At 38.3% G+C, this 24,438-nt stretch overlaps 1 protein-coding gene across 3 annotated transcripts in view; it reads right to left on the minus strand.

Annotated features, from left to right (window-relative positions):
- The window catches only part of CAMKMT (calmodulin-lysine N-methyltransferase), a 414,521-nt gene that overhangs the window by 43,759 nt on the left and 346,324 nt on the right, over nucleotides 1-24,438 (minus strand). For all 3 annotated transcript variants that reach the window (XM_001145471.8, XM_009442405.5, XM_009442406.5), the window contains exons 5-7: nucleotides 23,509-23,563; nucleotides 22,386-22,449; nucleotides 14,532-14,598 (exon numbers count right to left, since the gene is read on the minus strand). In XM_001145471.8, the coding sequence (XP_001145471.1) occupies nucleotides 14,532-14,598; nucleotides 22,386-22,449; nucleotides 23,509-23,563 (186 nt within the window). The remainder of the gene's footprint in view (nucleotides 1-14,531; nucleotides 14,599-22,385; nucleotides 22,450-23,508; nucleotides 23,564-24,438) is intronic.

A 24,438-nucleotide genomic window follows, 5' to 3' on the forward strand; every position in this document is an offset into this window, starting at 1 on the left:
TCAAATGTAAATTTCCAAATGGCTATCTCTTACTCTGCCTCTATTTTACATTCTACATACAGTCACTTCTCTGGAATGACCCCATATTTGCTCACCATTTTCCACTCTCATTCAGGCCGGGGCTCCCTCTTTTTCTGTCTCTGGTACTACTGAAATGGCTTTTTTTAAAAAAACAAAAGACATGCTGTTTTGTGAAATAAGACACAGTAAACCACATGGAATAAATACATGCCTTAACTATTATCAGGCAAACACCCTTCTAACCACCACCCAGATTAAGAAATAGAAAATCCATACAAAAGATCAATGAAACCAAGAGTTGGTTCTCCAAAAAAAAAAGGATAGACCCCCCTAGCTATCTTAACAAAGAAAAAGGAATAAAAGATACAAATAAGCACAATCAGAAACAACAAAGGTGACATTACAACTGATGCCACAGAAATATAAGAGATCCTCAGAGACTACTATGAACAACTCTATGCATACAAATTAGAAAATCTAGAGGAAATGGATACATTCCTGGAAGCACACAGTCTCCCAAGATCGAATCAGGAAGAGATGGAAACCTTGCATAGACCAACATCAACTTCTGAAATTAAGTCAGTCATAACCTACAACAAAAAAAAAGCCCTGGACCAGATGGATTCACAGCTGAATTCTGCCAGACATATGAAGAAGAACTGATACCAATCCTACTGAAACTATTCCAAAAAATTGAGGAGGAGGGGCTCCTCCCTAACTCATTCTATGAAGCCAGCATCAGCCTGATACCAATCTCTGGCAAAGACACAATGATAAAAGGAAACTTCAGACCAATATCCCTCATGACCACAGACACAGAAATCCTCAACAAAATACTAGCAAATTGAATCTAGCAGCAGATCAAAAAGTTAATACCCCATGATCAAGTAGGCTTTATTCCTGGGATGCAAGGCTGGCGCAACATACACAAAACAGCCAGGTGCACTGGATCACGCCTGTAATCCCAGCAATTTGGGAGGCCGAGGCAGGAGGATTTCTTGAGTCCATGAGTTCAAGACCAGGCTGGGCAGCAAAATTAGACCCCGTCTCTACAAAAAATAAAAATAAAAATACCCTGGTGTGGTGGCACACACCTATAGTCCCATCTACATGGGAGGCTGAGGAAGGAGGAATGCTTGACCCCGGGAGGTTGAGGCTGCCGTGAGCCATGGTCACACCACTGCACTCCAGCTTGGGTGACAGAGTAAAACCCTGTCTCTAAAAACAAACAAGCATATGTAAATCAATAAATGTGGTTCACCACATAAACAGAATCAAAAGCAAAAACCATATGATCATCTCAATAGATGCAGAAAAAGTTTCTGATAAACTCCAACATCCCTTCATGATAAAAAAACCTCAACAGACTAAGCATAGAAGGAACATACCTCAAAATAATAAGAGCCATCTATGACAAACCCACAGCCAATATCATCCTGAATGGGCAAAAGCTCAAACCATTTCCCTTGAGAACTGGAACAAGACAAGGATTCCCAGTCTCACCACTCCTATTCAATATAGTACTAGAAGTCCTAGGCAGAACAATTAGCAAAGAGAAAGAAATAAAAGGTATCCAAATAAAAAGTCAAACTATCTCTCTTTGCTGTTGATACGATTCTATACTTAGAAAATCCTAAAGACTCTGCCAAAAGGCTCCTAGAATTGATAAATGACTTTAGTAAAGTTTCAGGATACAAAATCAATGTACAACAATCAGTAGCATTTCTTTACACAATGTCCAGGCTGAGAGTGAAATCAGGAACACAATCCCACTTAAATAAGCCACAAAGAAAATGAAATACCTAGAAATACAGCTAACCAAGGAGGTAAAAGATCTCTGCAAGGAGAACTATAAAACACTGCTGAAAGAAATCAAAGACAACACAAATAAATGGAAAAACATTCCAGGCTCATGGATGAGAAGAATCAAGGTTGTAAAAATGGCCATACTGCCCAAAGCAATTGACAGGTTCAAGGCCATTCCTATCAAACTACCAATGTCATTCTTCGCAGAATTAGAAAAAGGTTATTTTAAAATTCATATGGAACCAAAAAAGAGTCCGAATAGCCAAAACAATCCTGAGCAAAAAGAACAAAGCCAGAGGCACCACACTATTGACTTCAAGCTATACTATAAAGCCATAGTCACCAAAACAGCTTGGTACTGGTATAAAAATAGACACATAGACCAATGGAACAGAATAGAAAGCTCAGAAATAAAGCCGCACACTTACAACCATCTGATCTTCAACAAAGCTGACAAAAACAACCAAGGGGGAAAGGACACCCTGTTCAATAAATGGTGCTGAGATAACTGGCTAACCATATGCAGAAGAATAAAATTGGACCCCTACCTATCGCCATATACAAAAATTAAATCAAAATGGATTACAGTTTTAAATGTAAGACCTCAAACTACAAAAATCCTGGAAGACAACCTAGGAAATACTCTCTTGACATTGGCCTTGGCAAATAATTTTTGGCTAAGTCTCCAACAGCAACTGCAACAAAAACAAAAATAGACACGTGTGACCTGATTACACGAAAGAGCTTCTGTATATCAAAAGAAACTACCAACAGGGTAAATGGACAATACACAGAATGGGAAAACATATTTGTAAACTATGCATCCAACAAAGGCATAATATCTAGAATCTCTAGGGAACTTAATAAGCAAAAAACAATAACCTCATTTAAAAAGGGCAAAGGACGTGAACAGACACTTCTCAAAAGAAGATACACCAAGTGGCCAACAAACATATAAAAAATGCCAGCATCACTAATTACCAGAGAAATGCAAATCAATACCACAGTGAGATAGCACCTCACACCAGTCAGAATGGCTATTCTTAAAAGGTCAAGATACAACAGATGCTGGCGAGGCTGTGGAGAAAAGGGAACGCTTACACACTGTTGACAGGAATGTAAATTAGTCCAACCACCATGGAAAGCTGTCTGAAAATTTCTCAAATAACTTAAAACAGAGCAACCATTCGACCCAGCAATCCCATTACTGGGTATATACCCCAAAGAAAACAAATCATTCTACCAAAAAGGCACAGGAAACCAAATACCACGTATTCTCACTTATAAGCGGGAGCTAAACATTGAGCACACATGGATATAAATATGTGTGAACAATAGACACAGCGGACTATTAGAAGGTGGGGGGCAGTTTTAAAAAACTACCTATCAGATACTATGCTCACTACCTGGGTGATGGGATCTGTACTCCAAATCCCAGCATCATGCAATATTCCCATCTAACAAATCTGCACATGTACTCCTTGTATCTTAAATAAAAGTTGAAAAAAAAAAAGAAATAGAACTTCTCTTGGAACCTTAGAAGTCCCTTCATGTGCTCTGTCTCATTCATCTCCCCTTTTACCCCAGTGTGATGATTTCTTAACTGGTCTTTCTGCCTCTAGCCTCTCTCCATTTATCACAAATAGCTAAATCTTCCTGGACACATCTTTTCTACTTCTACGTCTTATTTCCTCCCTGCCTTTTATACCAGGAATGCCCACTTCAACTTCTTTCCTTTCGTTATCTTTAATTTGCTAGATCACAGCTCAAGGTCCACCTCCTTCATGAAGCTTTCTCAGATCCTTCCACCTTGAATTGGCAGATCTCTTTATACTCACATAGCATGGTTAACTCAATTAGAGCAGACTCTGTCTTGTAACTTGGTAGCTGGGGAAATGTCCATCTCTTGTCTGGACATCTTGAGCTTACTAAAGGCAGAAACCTCACCTTAATCTTTATAACCCATAAAAAGCCCAGCATAGTACCTTACACATAGCAGACACTAAATTATATTTCATTGCACTGAACTGAATAATACAAGTTGGACTAGAATAGCAACTTAGTAAAATATTTTAGGCAAAAAACTTTTATTCATTAGAAAAATCAATTCCATGCCCTTATTTAAAGAAGAATGTATGTAAGACCGATATAGCACTCACATGCATACAGGTACACACACACACACACACACACACACACACACACACACACACACGCAGAAAGCAAGACAATGCTATAAAAGAGATCCAGGCAATATTTTTGGATCTCCATTTCTCATCTAGTCTGGAACTAATATTTCTCAGCTGGGATAGTCTTGAGGAACAGGACAATTCTTCATTGTGGTGAACTGTCCCTTGCATTGCAGAATATTTACAGTTGCTGCTCTTCCCAGTACTATAATAGCACTTAGCTATTGTGACAATAAAACAAAAATGTCCCATATGATTACAAATAGTGCAGAAGTGGACACACAGTCCACTTCTGGTTGAGAACTGTGGTTGGACTATCCCCTCAGGCCTGTCCACCTCCGATATGTGCTTCTTGTTGAATCCCAACAACTAAAAGCTGTGATGTAGACAAGAAACGAATCAGAATTACTTTCTTATCTATACAACTTTCCCCTTTCCACTGAGGTCACATCTTCACTAAGATGATACCATAGAAATTCAGAGTCCAACGTGGGGAGTAAAGCTCTCACATGAGAGTAAAAAAATGCCTCTTCTAATGACAAACAGAGGCTATCCATGGATTCACTCTCACGCTTTCAGTTTATTCATCTGAGCAACAATCCAGGGATATAAAATGGGCTTCTCGAAGCATGCTCTGTGCTTCAGATATATTAGAATCACCTGAGAAGGTGATTCAACTGTCAGATTGTTCAAATGTCGGGTTGTTCAAATGAACCTCAACTCTATGGAGTTTGCTTCAGCAAGGTTTATGTGATGTCTGGAAACCTGTTTTTAAAATTAGCACTACAGGTGATGATGGGTCATGAACCACTTTGAAAATCTTGTTTCAGGCCAGCCGCCCTGTCCGGGAGGGAGGTGGGGGGTCAGCCCCCCGCCCAGCCAGCCGCCCCGTCCGGGAGGGAGGTGGGGGGGGTCAGCCCCCCGCCCGGCCAGCCGCCCCGTCCGGGAGGTGAGGGGCGCTTCTGCCCGGCCGCCCCTACTGGGAAGTGAGGAGCTCCTCTGCCCGGCCACCACCCCATCTGGGAGGTGTACTCAACAGCTCATTGAGAACGGGCCATGAAGACAATGGCGGTTTTGTGGAATAGAAAGGGGGGAAAGGTGGGGAAAAGATTGAGAAATCGGATGGTTGCTGTGTCTGTGTAGAAAGAGGTAGACATGGGAGACTTTTCATTTTGTTCTGTACTAAGAAAAATTCTTCTGCCTTGGGATCCTGTTGATCTGTGACCTTACCCCCAACCCTGTGCTCTCTGAAACATGTGCTGTATCCACTCAGGGTTGAATGGATTAAGGGCGGTGCAAGATATGCTTTGTTAAACAGATGCTTGAAGGCAGCATGTTCGTTAAGAGTCATCACCACTCCTTAATCTCAAGTACCCAGGGACACAAACACTGCGGAAGGCCGCAGGGTCCTCTGCCTAGGAAAACCAGAGAACTTTGTTCACTTGTTTATCTGCTGACCTTCCCTCCACTATTGTCCTGTGACCCTGCCAAATCCCCCTCTGCGAGAAACACCCAAGAATGATCAATAAAAAAGAAAAAAAAAAAAAAAAACCCATCCTGAAAAAAAAAAAAAAAAAAAGAAAATCTTGTTTCAGAAGATCTCTACCTGTATGAATTTACATTTAGAATATTCTTTTTAAAAAAATTTTAAGAGAGGGGATCTTGCCGTGTTGCCCAGGCTGGAGTACTGTGGCTATTCACAGGCAGGATGATGACACACTACAGCTTTGAACTCCTGGCCTCAAGCAATCCTCCTGCTTCAGTGTCCCTAGTAGCTGGGACTACAGGCACACGCCACTGCACCTGGCTAGAACATCCTTTAGCCACAGGCCTAGGCTTTTTAGTCCCAAGCATTTAAAGAAAGTGCCATTCCAGAGAAGTGACAGTTCCCCTAAAGACAGACTTGATTAAGAACACTTCCCTTATCTCAGAGAAGGAAGCAACATCACAGATTAACCAAAACAGGATTTCACATATGTAAATTCCTTGAAACAGATTATCTGATCAACTTGATTGATTTTATCATGAAACAAAATTATTTTACATTTCTGGACTAGGAATAAGGCTGGGAGAAAGGCGAGGGGGAAGTAAAATTAGGTCTCAATGAAATGTTTACCTCAGAAGACCTATAAGATTAATTAATTCCAAACAAATGAGAGCTGACTGTAAGTCAGGTCCTTTCCTTTCTTGTAAGTGCATAACATCTACGAAATAAGCAAGAAAATACAGTGGATGGAAGTGGCTTCAATGAATGGAAATCTGAACAACTTTATTATTTTATTTATTTATTTATTTTGAGACGGAGTCTTGCTCTGTCTCCTGGGCTGGAGTGCAGTGGTGTGATCTCTGCTCACTGCAACCTCTGCCTCCCAAGTTCAAGCAATTCTCCTGCCTCAGCCTCCCAAGTAGCTGGGATTACAGGTGCCCGCTGACACGCCTGGCTAATTTTTCTGTTTTTAGTAGAGGTGGGGTTTCACCATGTTGGCCACGCAGGTCTCGAACTCCCAACTTCGTGATCCACCCACCCTGGCCTCCCAAAGTGCTGGGACTACAGGCATGAGCTACAACTCCCGGCAAGAAAATTTGAACAATTTTAAAGCAATGGAACACTGCAGAATTGAATGAGAAGCTCTCAGCGAGAACTCTAGTTTGGTGGTCCCCACGTGAGGGCTCCAGACCAGGCGTCAGAGTTACCTGTTAGAATGCAAAACCCCAGGCCTGCCTCAGTCTCTCAGGGTGTGGGGATCAAGAATGCGTCATAACAAGCTCTACAAATGATTCTGAGAAGAAAGTTTGAGAACTGTTGTTCCAGCTTATCACTTACATTTTTCTGGACTGACTTTAAAACTGATCCCAGCTCTGTGTTTTTGTTTGGAATTTAGCAGAAATGAACTTATTTCAGAGTCCAAAAGAGGGATATTTTCCTAACATTCAGACCCCCCTCATGCTGGGGACCAGTATATTCTGCACTGGTTAAAGAGGACTAGAAAGGGTTTCAAGACCTTGAAATGAAAGGTACTAATTATTTTACTAATTATATTTTCCATTTCAAGTATCTCTGATCCTATGACAGCTGATTAACTTACATAGTAGCAAAACAAAGTGACAACAAAATATTAGAATGAATGGACTAGAAAGTACAATTATATACCATCTCAGATGAAATCACAAAATTATTTATTGCTTTTTGGTGTTTTCATTTATTTTTCTTCCTTTTTTAATGTTTCAAACTTACATACTTTCAAGTGCAGTGCATTTTTTAATGTAATTTTGTTCTTTCTTGCCACTATATCTCCAAATATCACGTACAAAATAATGGGGTAAAAATTGTTCTGATCTAGAATTATGGTAGCAGTGTAGGGCAACCCACTAAGAGGTGGTTCAAAAGATAAGACAAACTTCCAAATTCTTTTAAATAGCTATTATGTCAGTGCTATTTAAAATCAGACGAAGATTGCACAATAAAGAAAATTCTGGACCAATTTTACTGATGAATATCTAAGCAAGCAGCTCAGAAAACATCACATACTTTTTGGTAGAAAATTTAAAGTGGTTCAGCCACTTTCAAAAACAGTCTGGCAGGTCCTCAAAAGGTTAAATATAGTTACCATGTGACCATATAAACCCAAGAGAAATGAAACTTGTCACAAAAATGTGTACACAAATGTTCATAGCAGCATTATCCAGAATAGAAAAAAAAAAAAAAAAGAAAAAAGAAAAAGGAAACATCTCAAATATCCATCAGCTGATGAGTGGATAAAGTGTGGTCTATCCATACAATGGAATAGTACCAAAAATGACAAATGCCCTGATATATGCTACACATGAATAACCTTAAAAACACTATTTTAAGCAATAGATTCCAGATGTGAAAGACCACATATTATACACTTCCATTTATGTGAAATGTCCAGAATAAGCAAAGGCATAGCAACAGAACATAGATTAGTGGTTGCCTAGCCCTGGAAGGGAGGAGGGAGGAGTGAGGAAGGGGCATGAGTATGAGGGCCTCCCCTTCCCTCCCCTCCCCTCCCCTCTCCTCTTCTTTTCTTTTCAATAGATGGGGTTTCACTATGTTGCCCAGGCTGATTTCAAACTCCCAGGCTGATTTCAAACTCCTAGGCTCAAGCAACCCTCCCACCTCGGCACCCCAAAGTGCTGGGATTATAGGTGTGAACCAGCACATCTGGCCAAGTATGAGCTTTCTTTTGGGGGTGATGAAAATACTCTAAAATGATTGTGATGCTTGCACAACTCTGTGAATACACTAAAAGCCATTTAATTATATATGCTTTCAGTGGGTGACTTGTATAGTAAGTAAATTATATCTCAATAAAGTTGTAATTTTCAAAAATCTCAGATAATTTGTTATTAGAACACAGAAGCATATTAAAAGAAGAATTAAGACACTGTGAACAAGTAACTACTAGAAATGCAGGGATGTTTCAATATTAGGAAACCTTTTGATATGATTTGTCATAGTTACAAATAAAATAGGGAAAGCAATTTGAACATCTCCATAGGTGCTGAAAAGATATCTGCTAAAGTTCCATATTTACTTGTGATAACATCTCTTAAGAAATTTTAAGAAGATAAAAAATATCATATTTATCTCAACTCAAAAGCTAATGCATACTTAATGGTGAAAAATTAGTAGATTCCCAACAAAGTCAGACTCAATGATGCCTATTATTTAATAATCATGGTGGAAATTTTTATCCAATAAAATTATACAAGAGAGAAAAAGGAGGTATGAGAATTAGAAAGAAGTTACAATTGTCATCATCTGCAGATGATGTGATTGTTTGTTTGGAAAACTCAAGAGGATAAACCTGCAAAATATTCAAAACAATAACCCACTGAGGTGACTAAACGTTTACTATATCAAACCCCATAGTAAAACATAATGGAAGTAGAAAATATAATAGAAGAAAAAACCCTATTTGTAAGACCAACAAAAAGTTTCTAAAAATAAACTTAAGAGAAATAAAAATGCTAGTGAAACACCTTTAAAAACTTAAAAAGAGAATACCTGTTCTTGCATAGAAAGATTCCCAGTTTTTAAAATGTCAAGTCTTAGTAAATATGAAATATGAAAATATATTACAAAGTTACAGTGACAAAAATTATGCAGTTTGGTAGGGTTGTACAAATAGACACAATCCACTTCTGAAAATTTGTTGTGTAGACACACTTGCAAATGTATAATTTATGTAAAGATGTGTCTCACTGCAGCAGTTTATAATAACAAAATATTGAAAACAAACTAATGTCCATTATTAAGGTAAAAAATAAATGATTGTTTAACAATGATTTATCATGTGGCCATTCTCTAAAATAATTTTTTAAGATGGCTCTATTTTTAAGTGAAGAACTCCTTTGAAAACAAAAATATTTTTATTGATATGTAACTTCTGCGATATAAAATTCTGTGAAGGGAGAAGGATTTCTCTCTTAAAACCAGAAGACATTTTCACAGAGAATACAGTAGTCTGACTTGCATACCTAGCTATCAATACAGCACCTGGCCTATTTTTGGTAGTGAGATTTTGACCTTGGTAAAAAGTAGAAGTGGGCAAATCCAAAGAATCAATACAATGTTATTCTAAAATAAAAGGCCTTAATTTTTAATTGACTGTAGTTTAAGAGGGTCCCTAAAAATACAGCATCCTCCTATTTTAAAGTCTGGCTCATTTTAATACAAAAAGGATAACTCTATCAAAAATAGCTGAACCGGCTAACGTTCTTATGGGAGTTGGTGTCTTCAGTGCAAAACACTAAATAGTAGGGATATGAGCCCATCTATAAACTTGTTAAGCAAATCAACAGTGTTATGTTAGTAACAGAAAGTACACATGAGAATTTCATTTTGTCATAGCCAGGATAGCAACAGAAGGAAACAGGAGTGTGGCATCTCTAGAATTCTCAGCGGTCTTCAGGATTCTGTTACTATAATTCTAGCAAAACTCATTAACAGGTATATTTTATCAGAAAATTTCTTAAAGAGAGCCTTCAGCTTCCTTATCTCAGTTACCTTCTACTAACCTTCCTCTTCAACCTGACAAAGAACGGATAAATGCCTACTCACACTGTCAGTTTGTCTACAGACACTACATGCGCATGCCTGAGAAGAGGCCAACACTGAAATGAAAGTCAGCTATCTGATGTAGAAATGGATGTCTGATTCTCTAGAGCTTGACTTTCCTCTACTAAAAATGGTTTGGTTCCATAAGCCTTATGGATTCATGTCTTTCAAAATGTTCTCTAAATACCAATTTTAAAAGCTTTCATATACCAAGGATAAAGTGTACTAATTGCTTCAGGGAGTACAAAAACATATTAAGCAGAATTCTTGCCTTCAAGAAAATGATCTGTTTCCCTCCCTAGGACATAAACTCCAAGAAGGCACGGCCTTTTCCATCTTGTTTACCACTCCATCTCTAGCATCTAGAATAGGACTTGGCAAACAGAAGGTGGTCAAAATATTTGTCAACAAGTAGATAAACCAGTGAACATGCAAACAAAGCCAACATGCTTTGAACAAAAAGAAACTATGCCATGTTCAACTGTGGTACTATTCTAAGGGCAGCAGAAATTAAAAAGATTAAGGTAGGCTGAGAAGGCAAGGGGAAAATGGCAGTGGAGCCATCCTAGAAGGAAGGATTTAGATGGAGAAGAGGAGAGAAACAAGAATGGCAAAGACTAGAGATGGAGAGATCATATCTGTTGGAGGCAAGTGAGGGGTCCTGGGTAACCAAAAGAGGAGGCAGCAGCTAGATGAGATGTGGATATAAAGGCAGACTGCAGAAGGCCCACGAAAATCAGGCACTGGATTCCACTTGGTTGGAACGTACCTTTCAAAAATCATTTTCCACATCCCCATTTTAACCTGTAAAGGAAACTGAGTCTCAGAGGAGGCATAAATCTTTAAAAAGCAATAGGGCAATGGGACCAATAACCAATCTTGGGGGCCCACATAAAGGTAAAGTTTGGGTTATAAAAAAAGTCTTAACACAAGTTCCATAGTTTACTAAAATTCATGGTTTATCAAAGAATAATAAAGGTCATAAGCCTGAATTCACTAGCAACTTTCACACAAAGATACATACACTCTTAAGTGAAACTTACTTACATCATCACAGCAGGGTAAATTTAATAGATTTTTTAGTAACTCTCAACTAATATTAACCAGAGAATGACGCTATTCACTAATTCTGGAAGACCTAGAAATACGTAGACGTCGAAAGCTCCAAATGGTTCTTTGTTAAACAGTCACAATTTTGAAGACAGCTTTAGATAAACCCAACAATTGAGATACTGTAAATATCCTTGCTCTTTCATCAATCTCTAGCTATATTTAGTAGCATGGTTTCCTTTGTTCAAGAATTATTTTTGATAACTGCATATTTATATTCTCAAAAGCAGAGTACTTTGGACATACTTGTTAAGTGAATGGATGGCTGCATGGATGGACAACAAATAAACCAAATGACTGCATTAAGCTGAGATGTAATGAATATAATGCTTCATATATGTGGATCTTAGATTCAGCCAGGGCTAAGGCTTCCAGACTTTCACCAGCATGTCTTTCACATTTAGCTACAATCAGACTATGATTAAAATGGATAGAGGGAGCAGGAAAGTTTGGTAGCTAAGAGAAGAGTTACTTTAGGCAAGGATGGTGGTGCTTATGACAGCAGAGGTGGATTGACTGTGAAGCTAATGAAGGTTCAGCGTCAGAGCCTCTTGCAACGCCCCTTCCAAGGCCCTTGGACAAGCCCTAGTAATGTGTTCACATGGTCATATATTTCTGTAAAATTTATCAAAGTAAGGTATAATAGAATTCATTCTTCCTAAGTGGGCCCTCAAAATAAGTTTCAGGCCCCACACAACCTGGGTCTGCCCCTGTGTAAGAGGTAGGAAGAGGTTGGTAGCAGGAGAAATGCTGATAGTTACTGAGAACATCATCGGAGTAGTGGGAATAGGAGCTTGGGTGCCAGTCAAATTTCTGGGCAGCTTTTTTTTTTTTTTTTTTAAATACCATTTCTTAGGCTTATAGTTCTCATACCACGACTTTCCTTTCAGCTTATACATCTTCTTTGTAAATGAAGTCACAAGAGACATTCAGCTGTTACAAACTTCATGTCAAGCTTTGAAGTGCTATTTAATAGCAGAAATATTTGGCTCACATGTGGGCTTTATAGCTATGGTAAATACCTCTTAGTTATCTGTCGCTACTCTTATTCCACACCTCCAATTTGGAGGAGAAATTCTGCATATGCATTGAGGCACTAAAAAAGAATATTGAACTCTATCTTAGCTCTTTTGTGAATGGCTTCCTTTTATTTCTTCTCTCATGGAACTAATACTTTCATCACATTGTACTGGTTATGGGTGGGAAAGCAGTGGATGGAGGGAGAATACTGATTATTACATCAGTGGTTGGCCATTTCTCTTAGCTTCTTGACAGTTAAGTGATCAAGTCACTCCTTAATATAAGATCAAGGCATTTCAAGGACTAACTCATCTACCTGTTCACTAGAAAGTGCTTTAGTAGACTTTGAACAAAATGCTTGCGGGGTCAAAAGAAAAGAAACTGACCACAATTAGTATGAGATAAAGATGACAAAAAAAGCCCACCCTCATCTTGGAGGTTTCTATATGACTATTATTGACATATAGTCTATATGTCCAGGTACATATCAGAGCAATATATCTAGAAATAGCATTTTTGAGAACAGAAAAATAGAAACAAAGGCCATGTATTAAGCATTTGGTATATGTCCTTTGTTGAATAATGACATTTTGCTTGTTTATGTAACTTAATTATTTTATGAAGAGATGACAGAAAATACCATTGCACTCCATAAGTTAAACACTTGACATTTTTATTCCTCAAAATGCAACATTTTAGAAGTCTAGATATGTTTATTAATTAGTGATTATTAACACCCAGTAAACAACATTATGTCTTGTAAAAACACAATCTCTCTTCACAGCATGAAGCTGAAATCTATTATTCCCTGATTCCATATGCTGAAATACACTCAAATGGTCACAAATGACCTTAAACATTAAATAAATGTAAATGAGGACAACATAGAAAATGCACTTTTGATTGATAACTAAAAGACCAGGTTGAAAATCATGTCCAAAAATGAAGTCCTCTCCAGAAGGGTAAGGCTGTCTGCACTGTGAAGGAAAGGCTGTCCTAACAATGAGGACCCCACAGGTAACGGCCGACCCTTTCTCTTTCTCTCAACCTACCCCAGGTTTCTGGGAAACAGAAGTGGTTTGTTCATTTATATGAGAAACACAGAATATGCTGTCCCCTGTGCCACCAGCTTACTCCCAACATTTTAAACAGGATTTAAAAATACACATATGGGCACTTCATTACATTCACCAATTAATATAAGAGAAAAAAATTATTGCTATTCCATAGCCTCACACCAATATGTGTCATCACTTTGGTTTTTAAGCATTGTAGCTATTTCCATGTCCGAAGCCAGCACACCAAGATCACGGGCCGCCGGGGCTGTATTGTGGGTGTGTCCAAGAGAAATCAGTCTGTAGGCTTTGTCTGTTAATGAGTAGTTTATATAACTAATAAAAAAAATCAAACTGGGAAGTTGGGGTGGGAAAGTATCTTCACCATAGGGAAAATTCAAAATACCAAATGATGACAGCTTCACAGTAATAAAGAAAACAATTAATTTAACAGAGAGTTATTCTAATAAAGTCTGTGGTTAAATGAATGACAAAAAATGCACAAATACAGCTATTTCATCTGAAAACTATGAAATGATTACTCACTTCTCTAGATCCATTACCAACAGGGCAAAAATAAAATGTAGCATCACAGACACACCATTGTTGTAGCTAAGAGCAAGCATTCCTCCTAGTTTGTATAAGAATTAACAGAATCTAAAAGCGAATGGACACCTAGACTATTTTAAAATCATGAAACAGAGCAGGGTTTCTCAGTGTTGGCACTATTGACATTCTGGGCCAGATGTTTCTTTGTTATATGGGGGTGTCCTAAGCAACATAGGATGTTCAGTGGAATCCCTGGTCTCTACCACTAGATGCCAGTAGCAACATTCCCCGCTCTCCTACCAAGTCATGACAACAAAAAAAAAGTCTCCAGGGAATGCCAAAAGTCCCCTTGGGGGCAAAACTGCTCCTAGGCTGAGACTCACTGGAAGAGAGCCATTTAAGGAGTTCCCAGGCCTGGCTTCTCCCAGCCTCATACTGTATAATCATAAATCATCCCCAACCCAGTGTTTAATATACTTGTTTTCTCATCTATTAATTGGAGCTAATGAGAGTGTCTGTCTGCCTCATAGTATTCCAATGAGCATTAAATGAGATAATACTTGTAAAGTGCTTAAAACAGTGCCTGACACACAGCAGGTGCTCAATAAATGTTAGCCATTATTATTTTTAATAACCATCCATAGTATCAAGAAAAGCAATTTCAATGGGAATTTTTAATGCAGAAAGGTATCTTACCAGCTTGATATTTTCTGGGTCTTAAACACACCAGCCTTCTGATTCCTTGTGATGATGTCTTGCACATCTACAGGACACAGTTAAGAAAACATCTGCAGTGATTGTGAACTGACCAAAAAAAAAGGTCCAGAAACAGTTATTTTATTTTATTTTTTTTTTTGAGACAGGGTCTGGCTCTGTTGCCCAGGCTGGAGTGCAGTGGCGTGATCTCAGCTCACTGCACCCTCTACCTCCTGGGTTCAAGTGATCCTCCCACCTCAGCCTCCCTAGTAGCTGGGACTAAAGGCATGAGCCACCACACCCAGCTAATTTTTGTATCTTTAGTAGAGATGGGCTTCACCATGTTGGCCAGGCTGGTCTCGAACTCCTGACCTCAGGTAATCCACCTGTCTCAGTTTCCCAAAATACTGGGATTACAGGCGTGAGCCACTGCGCCTGGCCGATCTTTTTATCATACATGGGATAAGCACAGCGAAAGGAGAAGAGCTGTATGTGAGGTGTGAAGCAGGATGCTGACTTGCCACAGGCAAGCTCTTTTACTTCCCTGGGCTGCATTTTATCACCTGAGATGGATCATCATGGCAAGCCCCAGAGTTATGAGTGCTGGTGGGAAATGACTGTCCCATAGGTGCCATGTCCTACTTGCTTAAAAGGGCAAGGAGTCCAAAGGCAAGCCTCTCTGTCAGCAGGGAGAGCAATGTCAGTCTCCTGAGACTTTCCAGTGTGAAGTATTTCCAATCTCCTAAATGCTGCTAGGGAGGGGTGGAGAGGAGCAGCAGGATGAGACTTGGGAGGAAGTGAGAAGAAAAAGATGAAGAAAATCTTGGAGAATCTTTGAGAGAAAATGAATTACTGAAGAAAGTCAGTTGAGTGAAAAGTCCCCTGAAGAACTGTCTTTACAGACTTACGCTATGGCCTTTGGCATGGAAGGACTTGTACAAAAGAGCCACATTTATGGAAGCCATGTTTTCAGGAGCTGGTTCATTACATCACCCAGCGCCATATTTACAAGGGCCCGTTGGAAAAAATAGTCAGGTTTCAGCACCAGGAAAGGCTGGTCTGCAGATCACGGGATGTTGCTTCCACTTCCTGGCACTATAACTCTTAGAGTTGATCCTCTTTTTCTTTGCTCCAGCACCTGTGCAACTCAGAGCCAAATGTGTGGCCTAACTCTAACAACCACAAAAGACCCTGTTGCATATGTTTTCTCTACTGACCTCTATTCCTGGCTTCATCATATTTTCCTGGCTTTCCAATTTCCAACTGCCCTCACTTTCCCATTCATTTTATATGGTATATTCTATGTGTCACGGTAAGAAGCCTCAAAATCCCTCTTTTGGAATAAGGCAGGTTTAAATAAACAAGAAATAAAATAATTCCAGTGAAGGCTGCAAGTTGAACTAAATTGGGCCCATGGGGAGGACACCAAGCAGACAAGCGATGTTCTCCTATTGCTCAGAAAAACAAATTTCCTGAATGCTCAAAGCAAGCATTGACCAAGATCTCCCTGCAAAAACAGAGCCACAGGACTTTTTAACCCAAATCTCTGCTTGAACCACCAGGCACACCCATTTCTTCTCTGAGTGAATAAGCAGGTACTGTGATAGCTTTCTTCCCCCAGGGGTGGGTAGGAAAAATCAATTAGGTCTGCTAATGAAGGGCTTTGTTGAGGTTTACAAAAGTGCTATAATGCAGACTTTTTTTTTCCTGGGTGAACTTTCCTGTATGCAAATTAAATACCGTTAAATTACATTCATTAAAAAAATAAAAGAGACTAATTTGCCTACTTGTTTTGATTAACTAAAATGACACATCGGCCTACAGTTCTGTCTATTTCAGGAAGAAATTATTTCAGGAAAGTCTTCTAAATGAAATGTCTTGCAGAAAAGGACAGCTGACATCTTTATTCTGAGAAGAACAAAATTAGTAAAGAGTCAACTGACAACTGTTTTTGATTAAGTTCCCCCACACTCTGGCCACACCCTCCTTAGAGTTTCCATGGCATCCAACCGCATGCCATAATGTGCCCAGTACACCTGTAGAGTCGTATGAGTACATGACTAATCTATCAAGCAAAACATATTATTTTGTTAGTGGAGGTAATACTTTTTATAAAATAGTCTCAGGGAAGTTAAATTATATAACTCAGAAAACCTATTAATAATTTTTAGTAAACATCTTAACACTATATACTTTTATACAATTTATAAACCTGTGACTCCAGGTGGTCAGGCTGAAGCAAACATATGTATTTATATTCTAGAAGCAATTTTTTAAATAAAAAAATTCAACAGCAGTATTTAGGCTGCTTTATTTTTAGAACTGGACAGGAAATAAGTTTTGTGGTTTAAGAGGTTTTTTTAAATATTAAAATGAGCATGAGAAGAAAAAATGTCAACAGTATATTAAAATATTACCTTAAGAGATAAATTCAGATATCCTGCTCCCCACCCCTTACTTTAGGTCAGATTTTGATGGTTCTTCTGGATGGCACTGTGTTGTCCAATAATAGATTTTATCATTCTTCTGTGTCACCTCAGGGTAATAAAGGAAATCCAATCACATTGAGTCAATATGTCCAGGATAGCGTTCAACACAACGGGCCAAATCGTGTTCTCTGAACCGCACCCACCTTCTGGAGGACTTCAGTGGGAGGGACTGGGTGCAAAGAAAGCCTTAATGTGATTTCTGATTAAATGAATACAGAGTAATTGCCTCCAATCCCCTTGTCTAGGCAACTGGACTTCCAGAGCTACAGGATATATGTTTGTGGCTAAAAAGAAACCGGAATTCTATCTCTAGGTTTTCTTCTCAAATAAAGCCCTGTTCAGAGGTAGGGCTCCATTTCAATTTTGTTTCAGTTGATTTTTATTCTTAAAAAATATTTTTATATAATAGTAATTTAAACAAATTATATACATGTTATATGTATGCGTCATATTGTTAAAAATATCAGCCTCCTCCTGCAATTAGCAATTATTTATCAGTAGTTATATATATATTTTGAGAGTTGGCATGTTGTTTAAGCAAGAAAATATTTCAAAAATAATAACACTGTGATTCACAAAGCACCACTTTCTTGGTTTATGTTATCTTTATTTTCGCTGGAATACCAAAAATGAGGGTAGGAAACTATGAGATTATAATATAAACCCTATTCATTTTGATCTCTCAAGTTTTTTTTTTAATGCTTAATGTGGCAATATTTGCTAATTTAAGGCTGCAAAATATTCTTAAATGTGCTTATTACTCATATGAATTGAGAAGATACCATAGAGGTACTATAAACTCTGTTAGCAATGCCAATTGTTATGTTCATGGATGAGAGGCCTTTATTTCCAGAGCATGTAAGGAAATGCAAGATGACGTTCACCAAATCATTTTAGTTTTTGGTGACCCAGAATGGTTTAAATCGAAAAAACATAAGCTTTGAAGTCAAATGAACCTGGCTTCTAGGGCTGGTTCTAATATTTGGGGGCTGTGTGTCCTGGGGTAAATTAATCTCTCTGAGCTCCATCTCTAAAACAGAAGTAATGATACCTATTTGTTAGGCTTCATGGAGTATCACGTGTGATGGGCCTGGCACACAGTAGGTGCCCAATTCATGTCAATTCATTATCTTAGTGTATAATTCAGGCAGAAGCTTTGGTAGGGTGAAGAGGTGGGTAAAGTAACTAACATGAGGTTTGGCAGTTACACTTTATTTTCTTTTCCTGCTGCTTAGAATTAATTACCTGAACCGGGCACAGTGGCTCACGCCTGTAATCCCAACACTTAGGGAGGTGGAGGCAGGAGGATAGCTTGAGCCCAGAAGTTCAAGACTGCCTGGGCAACATAGCAAGACCTCATTCTCCACAAAAAGGAGAAGAAAAAAAGTTAGAATTAATTATGTGAACATTTATACTGTAGAATTTAAATAACCAAAGTTATCAAAGAACTTCTGCCCTTCATGTATATAAATGTATTCTAGCCAAGGCAAAATCTGTGCCCCACAAGGATAGGTACTAGACCTATCTTGTCCACTATTGGATCTTTAGCACCTGTAATGACATGCCATTAATATTGGTTGAATTAATTTTAATTTAATTCCAAAAAATACATATTTGTTGTGCTGCTACCCAATGTGAGGCACATATAGTTTACTTATGACTCATCAGTAGATGGAAGTACAGCTGGCATTGGAAGAAGAAGCCTGGACACAGGAAGATGGCCCGGGATTTCCGTGTTGTTAACCATCTATGGTACAGGCTGCACAGCCCACACGAAGCTTCACTTATTAGTTACTCAAGTCAGGGATTGTATTAAATAAAAATAATGTTAAACCAGGGGTGTCTCCTTTAAAAAGCACAGGGGATTTACCCATTTTTGGAGAATCCTAAGTTCAAGATCATGATCCACACTGTGCATACTATGGGGATAAGATGCTTACAGAGAAATGGGTCACCAAACATTGGAATTTTCTGCATAGAACTGCTAGATGTTTACTAAGGCAGCGTGCTTGTGCTGGGCACATTAGTGATTGTAGCCAGAGAGGGTTGCTCACCTTCAGGAGTTCTACTTTTATTCATTATAATTTAGAAGAGGCTTAGCATCAATAATAACTCAGTATACCATGTCTCTCTCCTATTCCTAGGTCATTGTTATCACAAGTTACAAACCTTATGGAGTAATTATTATATGTGGGCAGTTGAAGATTTCTTTCTTGACACTAAAGGGGCATTGCCAAAAAAAAAAGAAAAGGAACATGTTTCACACTATTTTAGAATAAATTTGAGAACTGGACAAACCAAATGATCCCATTTCTAATTTATCCTTTGTTCTCTTGGGATACAGATAAAATGGCATCTGTAGGGAAGAGCAGCTCTCAGGTGTGGGGGCTTTGAGTTCGTAGACCCAGCAATGCAGTTTAAGGATCAAGGAGACCTTAGGGAAAACTACCCATGAATCTAAGAAAATATTTGTGACTTAAAAATTTTTACCTCAAGTCTTAATATCTTTCCAGACATTTCTGTTTAATAAATCTCAGATCAACATCTAGCTTTTCAGAGTCAAGTTGGAAAACTCAAGAAGACATAGGCAATCCATCTGATACATTTTAGGGAGATAATAAATAAACTCAAAACTGGTTGACATGCTTCTGTGATATAAAGATTCAGAACCAATCCATTCATTGCCTCACATACTAAAACAAATAGAAATAATGTAAAATTAAAAGGAAATATCAGGAAATACTGTTTTTTTTTAAAAAAAGGTAAAAATCAGAATCTTAGAAGCTTAAGAGACTAAGAAGATTCAGTTGGATTCATTAAATTCAGAAGCCAAGAACAACAAAAATAATTTTTAAAATGATAAGAATAATATACAGGCCAGTACTCAGATGCGATATGCCATTGCCAGGCCAATTTTCAATTACACTTCACTGATGTATTCATTTGTTTCTTAATGTGCTCATCTTGCCCATTAAGAATAATTAGCAGCTTTACTAACAGATTTTCTGGCTTCTGGCAATGTTTCTCCCCCTTTTTTTGTTGACATCCACTTTTACTTTTTAGAAAGTAATTTTTGAATAATATCCTACAACTGCTATATAATTTAGACTTCCTAAAATTTTAAAGGAAAGATGTAAACAGTAATTTTTAAATAAGTTTGTTTCAATCTATATGCATCAATAGTATGTGATTCAGTGAATTAGTTATTCTTACAGAAAGTGGGCATGCAAATAGAAAAAAAAATCATTCATATTAACCTCAGTCAGTAAAACAGATGACAACGAATGCCAGTTGTAAGCTCTGTTAGCAAATCAAGAATAACATTAGTATTAAAAGCAGGAAAAACACATTGCCAATTTTAAGGCTTTATGCATGCTTTTTCTCTTAATTAAAAAAAATTAGATCTGGTTACAACAGAAAAAGGCATACAAACACAGAACAACTGCATGGTAAAAACGGAACTCCATCAGGAAAGTCCTAAGAGATGAAATAAAACACACTACCAGTTTTGGTCTGCATCCTGAAAAGACCTACTTTATCTACTTTGTAAAGTTCTTCCCCTCCTGCCCTTTGGCACCCCGCTATATTAAACCCATTGTAAAACCCAGCACAATAAAGCACTCTCAGGGCTGAGCTTCTGAGGACCAAATGTTAAAAATCCATTTTCTTGGGAGGGGGCTGTACCAATCATTTCTTTGAAAGGCCGGCAGAATGAATACAGAATCTGAGATTTCCTCTCTGATTTCAAAAGCTGGCATGGCATCTTTGTTGTTTAAAGCAAAGGTGTGTTAATTAATGACATTAGCATTGCTTCCCTTCTTTGGAAGCTCTGTAGTTTAGCTCAATAATAATTTTAGAACAATTAGATTTACATACTGACTACAGATGTTTCCCATAGTTTGATAAAAGTTCTAATTGGTTTCTGATGCTATTAAATAAGACACCTGCTGACTTGAAAAAAACCTTAGGTTACCGGGCCCAAGCTGAAAGTTTCTGTGGCTAAAATAATCTTCTCTTGTCCAATAATCCTGCTCCCCCCACCCTCTAAAAATCCTCTGGGGCTGAGCTGGCATACCTGAGCTTCCTCTTGCTCTGTATTCCCTGACATAAGGAGGAGGAGCACAGTGAAATGATACATGGATACATGCACGAAATAACTCAGAATAAAGCAGAGTGAATGAAACAACATCCGCTCATCTTCAGGAATATTTTGAAAAACTTGAGACAGTCTCAAGAATGTGATTAAAATCCTGCATTTAAAAAAAGGAAGCACCTTTTGTGATCTCCTTCCCTTGTGTGAAAGGCCAAGATTGTGATTGGCTGTTTTTCCTTCCTGAATTTTTTTTAAGTCTGTCAGGCAATTAGCTGGGTGGGGCTCTGTAGAGCATACAAATGTTACTGAACAATATTAGCTACTGTGCTTCTCGTTCCTCCTTTCTCCTGTTTGAGCAGCTTGATGAAGCTGCTGCATATTTTGAAAAAATCATATGGCAGAACTCGAAAAGGAAAATCAGAAATAGATTGTATGTAAGATGCCACAGAAATCAAAACTGCTTTGGCAGTTTAGGAGCTTAAAATTCAAATAAGTAGATTGTCTCCCTCATAATGTAAATGTAAGGCACACCAAAAAAAAAAAAAAAATCCAAAGCAAACATATCTTCCACTTTTCCTCTCAGTTTCTAACAGCTGTTAACTGCCCCTGAACAAATCAGCTCGACTGCTAAAATAGCTACATTTATGCTTGCTTTCTTAGTTAAAGTACAGTTCAATTTTCATGAACTCTGTGTACATATTAGTAAAGCATAATCTAATGGAGTTTGAACTGTAATAGCATAGCGGAAAAATAGAGATAGCTTGTATAATCCTAAATAAAATCCTAAATAAAAGGAAATAATGAAGAACTGACAGCTGTTCCAGTGGGGGAATATAGGTACCCTCAGCAATTAGAGCAGGCACAATATTACACAGTACATACAATATCAAGTGCATAAATGTAATAACAAACATGAAGCTGGAAGTTAATATTTGCCAGCAATATCCAAATACAATAAATACCAAATAATTTATTTTACACTGGCAAATTCCAATGGAAATAAAAGAACAAGAATGCTTGAAAATTATTATGAAACAAATTTTGTAGGGTCCTTTCATGAGAGATGTCTATAAAAATCTATGGAAAGAAAAAAACCCACGGAGTTGTATGCAAGGAATTCATATATTTCTACTTTTTCTTAATTACTTATCATGTATGTAGGGGGGAAACTCTCTTTTAATACCCCATGCTGTCTTTCTTTATATCAATTGTTACTCAGCCGGGAAAAAGGAATGAGCACAACAAACCCGTTTTCTATCTGAATAAGGATACTTCTGATGGCCTTTTCATTCCCATCAGTTAACAGAACTTCTTTGACATCTGCAGAAATAGCAACCTGAAAAAAAAAAGGGAGCACAGCAAACAATGAGCAAATATGCTTGTCTGTGTGGAAGTGAAGACAGGAGTGACAAGCCTTCAGTATCATGCTTCCTCACCTATTTCTCTGTAACAATCTTCAATCTTTTTTCATTTTATGTCTGCATTATTTTAATCATTCAATCAAATCAGTCAATACTTTTATCATTCCATTTGCGGGAGCCTCTATCTTGCTATCATTCTGTTCGGTAATTGCATTGTGACAGCGGATGATGGTATTCTGAGAGGCTTTCATTTGTGGGCTTCTGTTTATCTAGTAGAGCCATCATACAAGGCTGTCACTCTGCCTTTCAGCTTGCTTCTGTCTGACTGCCTGATGCCCTTCATATAACTTTGCATTGCAGGCAGATGGCTTTGTGAGGGTAATTTTTTTGTGAGCTTTGACATGCTCGCACATTGGGCTGTAACCTCGACACATTGTATAAGAGCGACAGGTTTGTCAAATGCCAATCAGTGTAACAATATGCTTTTATTTGTAGAGACATAAAAACTTGTCTAATGCACTGTGCTGCTACATAATATCTCCTGAATACATGACTCAGAACCCAGAGAATGGGGAACGACGTTCCTGAATGGCCAATCTAATTCAAAAGAATCTAATTACTGAGCGCTCTGGATCATGTTTGTTGGTGTAATAATGCAGGCAAAACATTAGCAGCTATATCATGGTGCTCCAACTGTGATTCGCCGGGCTATTCCTGTATCTTAGCAAATGGGACTATAATCTGAAAAAAAAAAAAAAAAATGCTTTCGCTATGGCAAAGAAAGACTGTGCGAGGCCTGGAATGTCACAACAAGCAATATTGACTACACTGAGGTAAAATGTTTCTGCTCATCGAGGCAACCATAAAATCAATATGATCCGAAAGTTAAGTCAATCTAGAAGGTCTCTCAAGACCCGGCAGCTTGACCGCAGCTGATGCTGTTGACGGTTCTCTGACCCAGCAGTTGGAGGCCCTGGAACATTTTTCCTTTTGTTCCTCCCTCTGAATGGGATTGGAATGGAGAAAAGACCTACCATGAGCCCAGCCAAGCATGTCATGCCACCCCCTAGCTCACACACAGCAAGGGCCCTGAAAGAGAGAAAAGAAATGGTAGAACCCATACAAATTAGATGAAAATGGTCAGAGAGAGATATATGTTACAAGAACAAATTGCCATCTGCAGTAAGAACGGCGCTACCAGGAAGTTGTAGAGACATGACTAGGCTACCTCATGTCGTTTTGCGTTTTAAAAATAATTATGAAATAGAAAAGTCACAAAGCAGGCAAATCAGTGGGGGTTCCCTCATTAGTGTTCACTGCAACATTACCACCGCTGAGCTGAAAAATCTGAGAAGGTTCCCTTTTTTTCCGTTGTCAATGGCGCTGTCTTTTAGAACTAAACTAGCTAGAGTAGCGAAAGAGAATTGTTAGGAAAGGATAACACTGTTAATCCACATTCATTCCTTCAAAAACAGTTAGACAAGTAAATGAAGAATATATATGAGTGTGTATATACCTATATTATAGTTACATACAAACAACACACACAAAATAAATAGATGCAATCCTGAATTAAAAAAAAAAAATTCTTAAACAAACTGAAACATTTTGGAAAGCTGAACAGTCCCCATAAAGAACAATTACACAAAGAGCATTTAGCAATTAACACTTAAATCACAATTGACCCCAACACAACACAGTGAATAAACAATGCAGGGACATAATATGGTTAAGCCAGCAAACCCAGGCTAAAGTAATGACTGGGCTCTGACTTCACAGCTCAAAAGTAAAGCAGCTCAGAGTTAAAGCTGACAGTCTAGGGTGGCACTCTGCACTTACCTTCCCCTTTGTGCCTAAATATCAGCCCTTAACGTGTGACATTCTCGCCCTGGCCCACTGCTCGCTGATTGGAGCTCCAGTCAAGCTTAAGCACAGCGAGATGAGCAAATGCCAGACTTCCAGGG

The sequence above is a fragment of the Pan troglodytes genome, chromosome 12 (assembly GCF_028858775.2).
Source record: "Pan troglodytes isolate AG18354 chromosome 12, NHGRI_mPanTro3-v2.0_pri, whole genome shotgun sequence".
NCBI lineage: Eukaryota > Metazoa > Chordata > Mammalia > Primates > Hominidae > Pan > Pan troglodytes.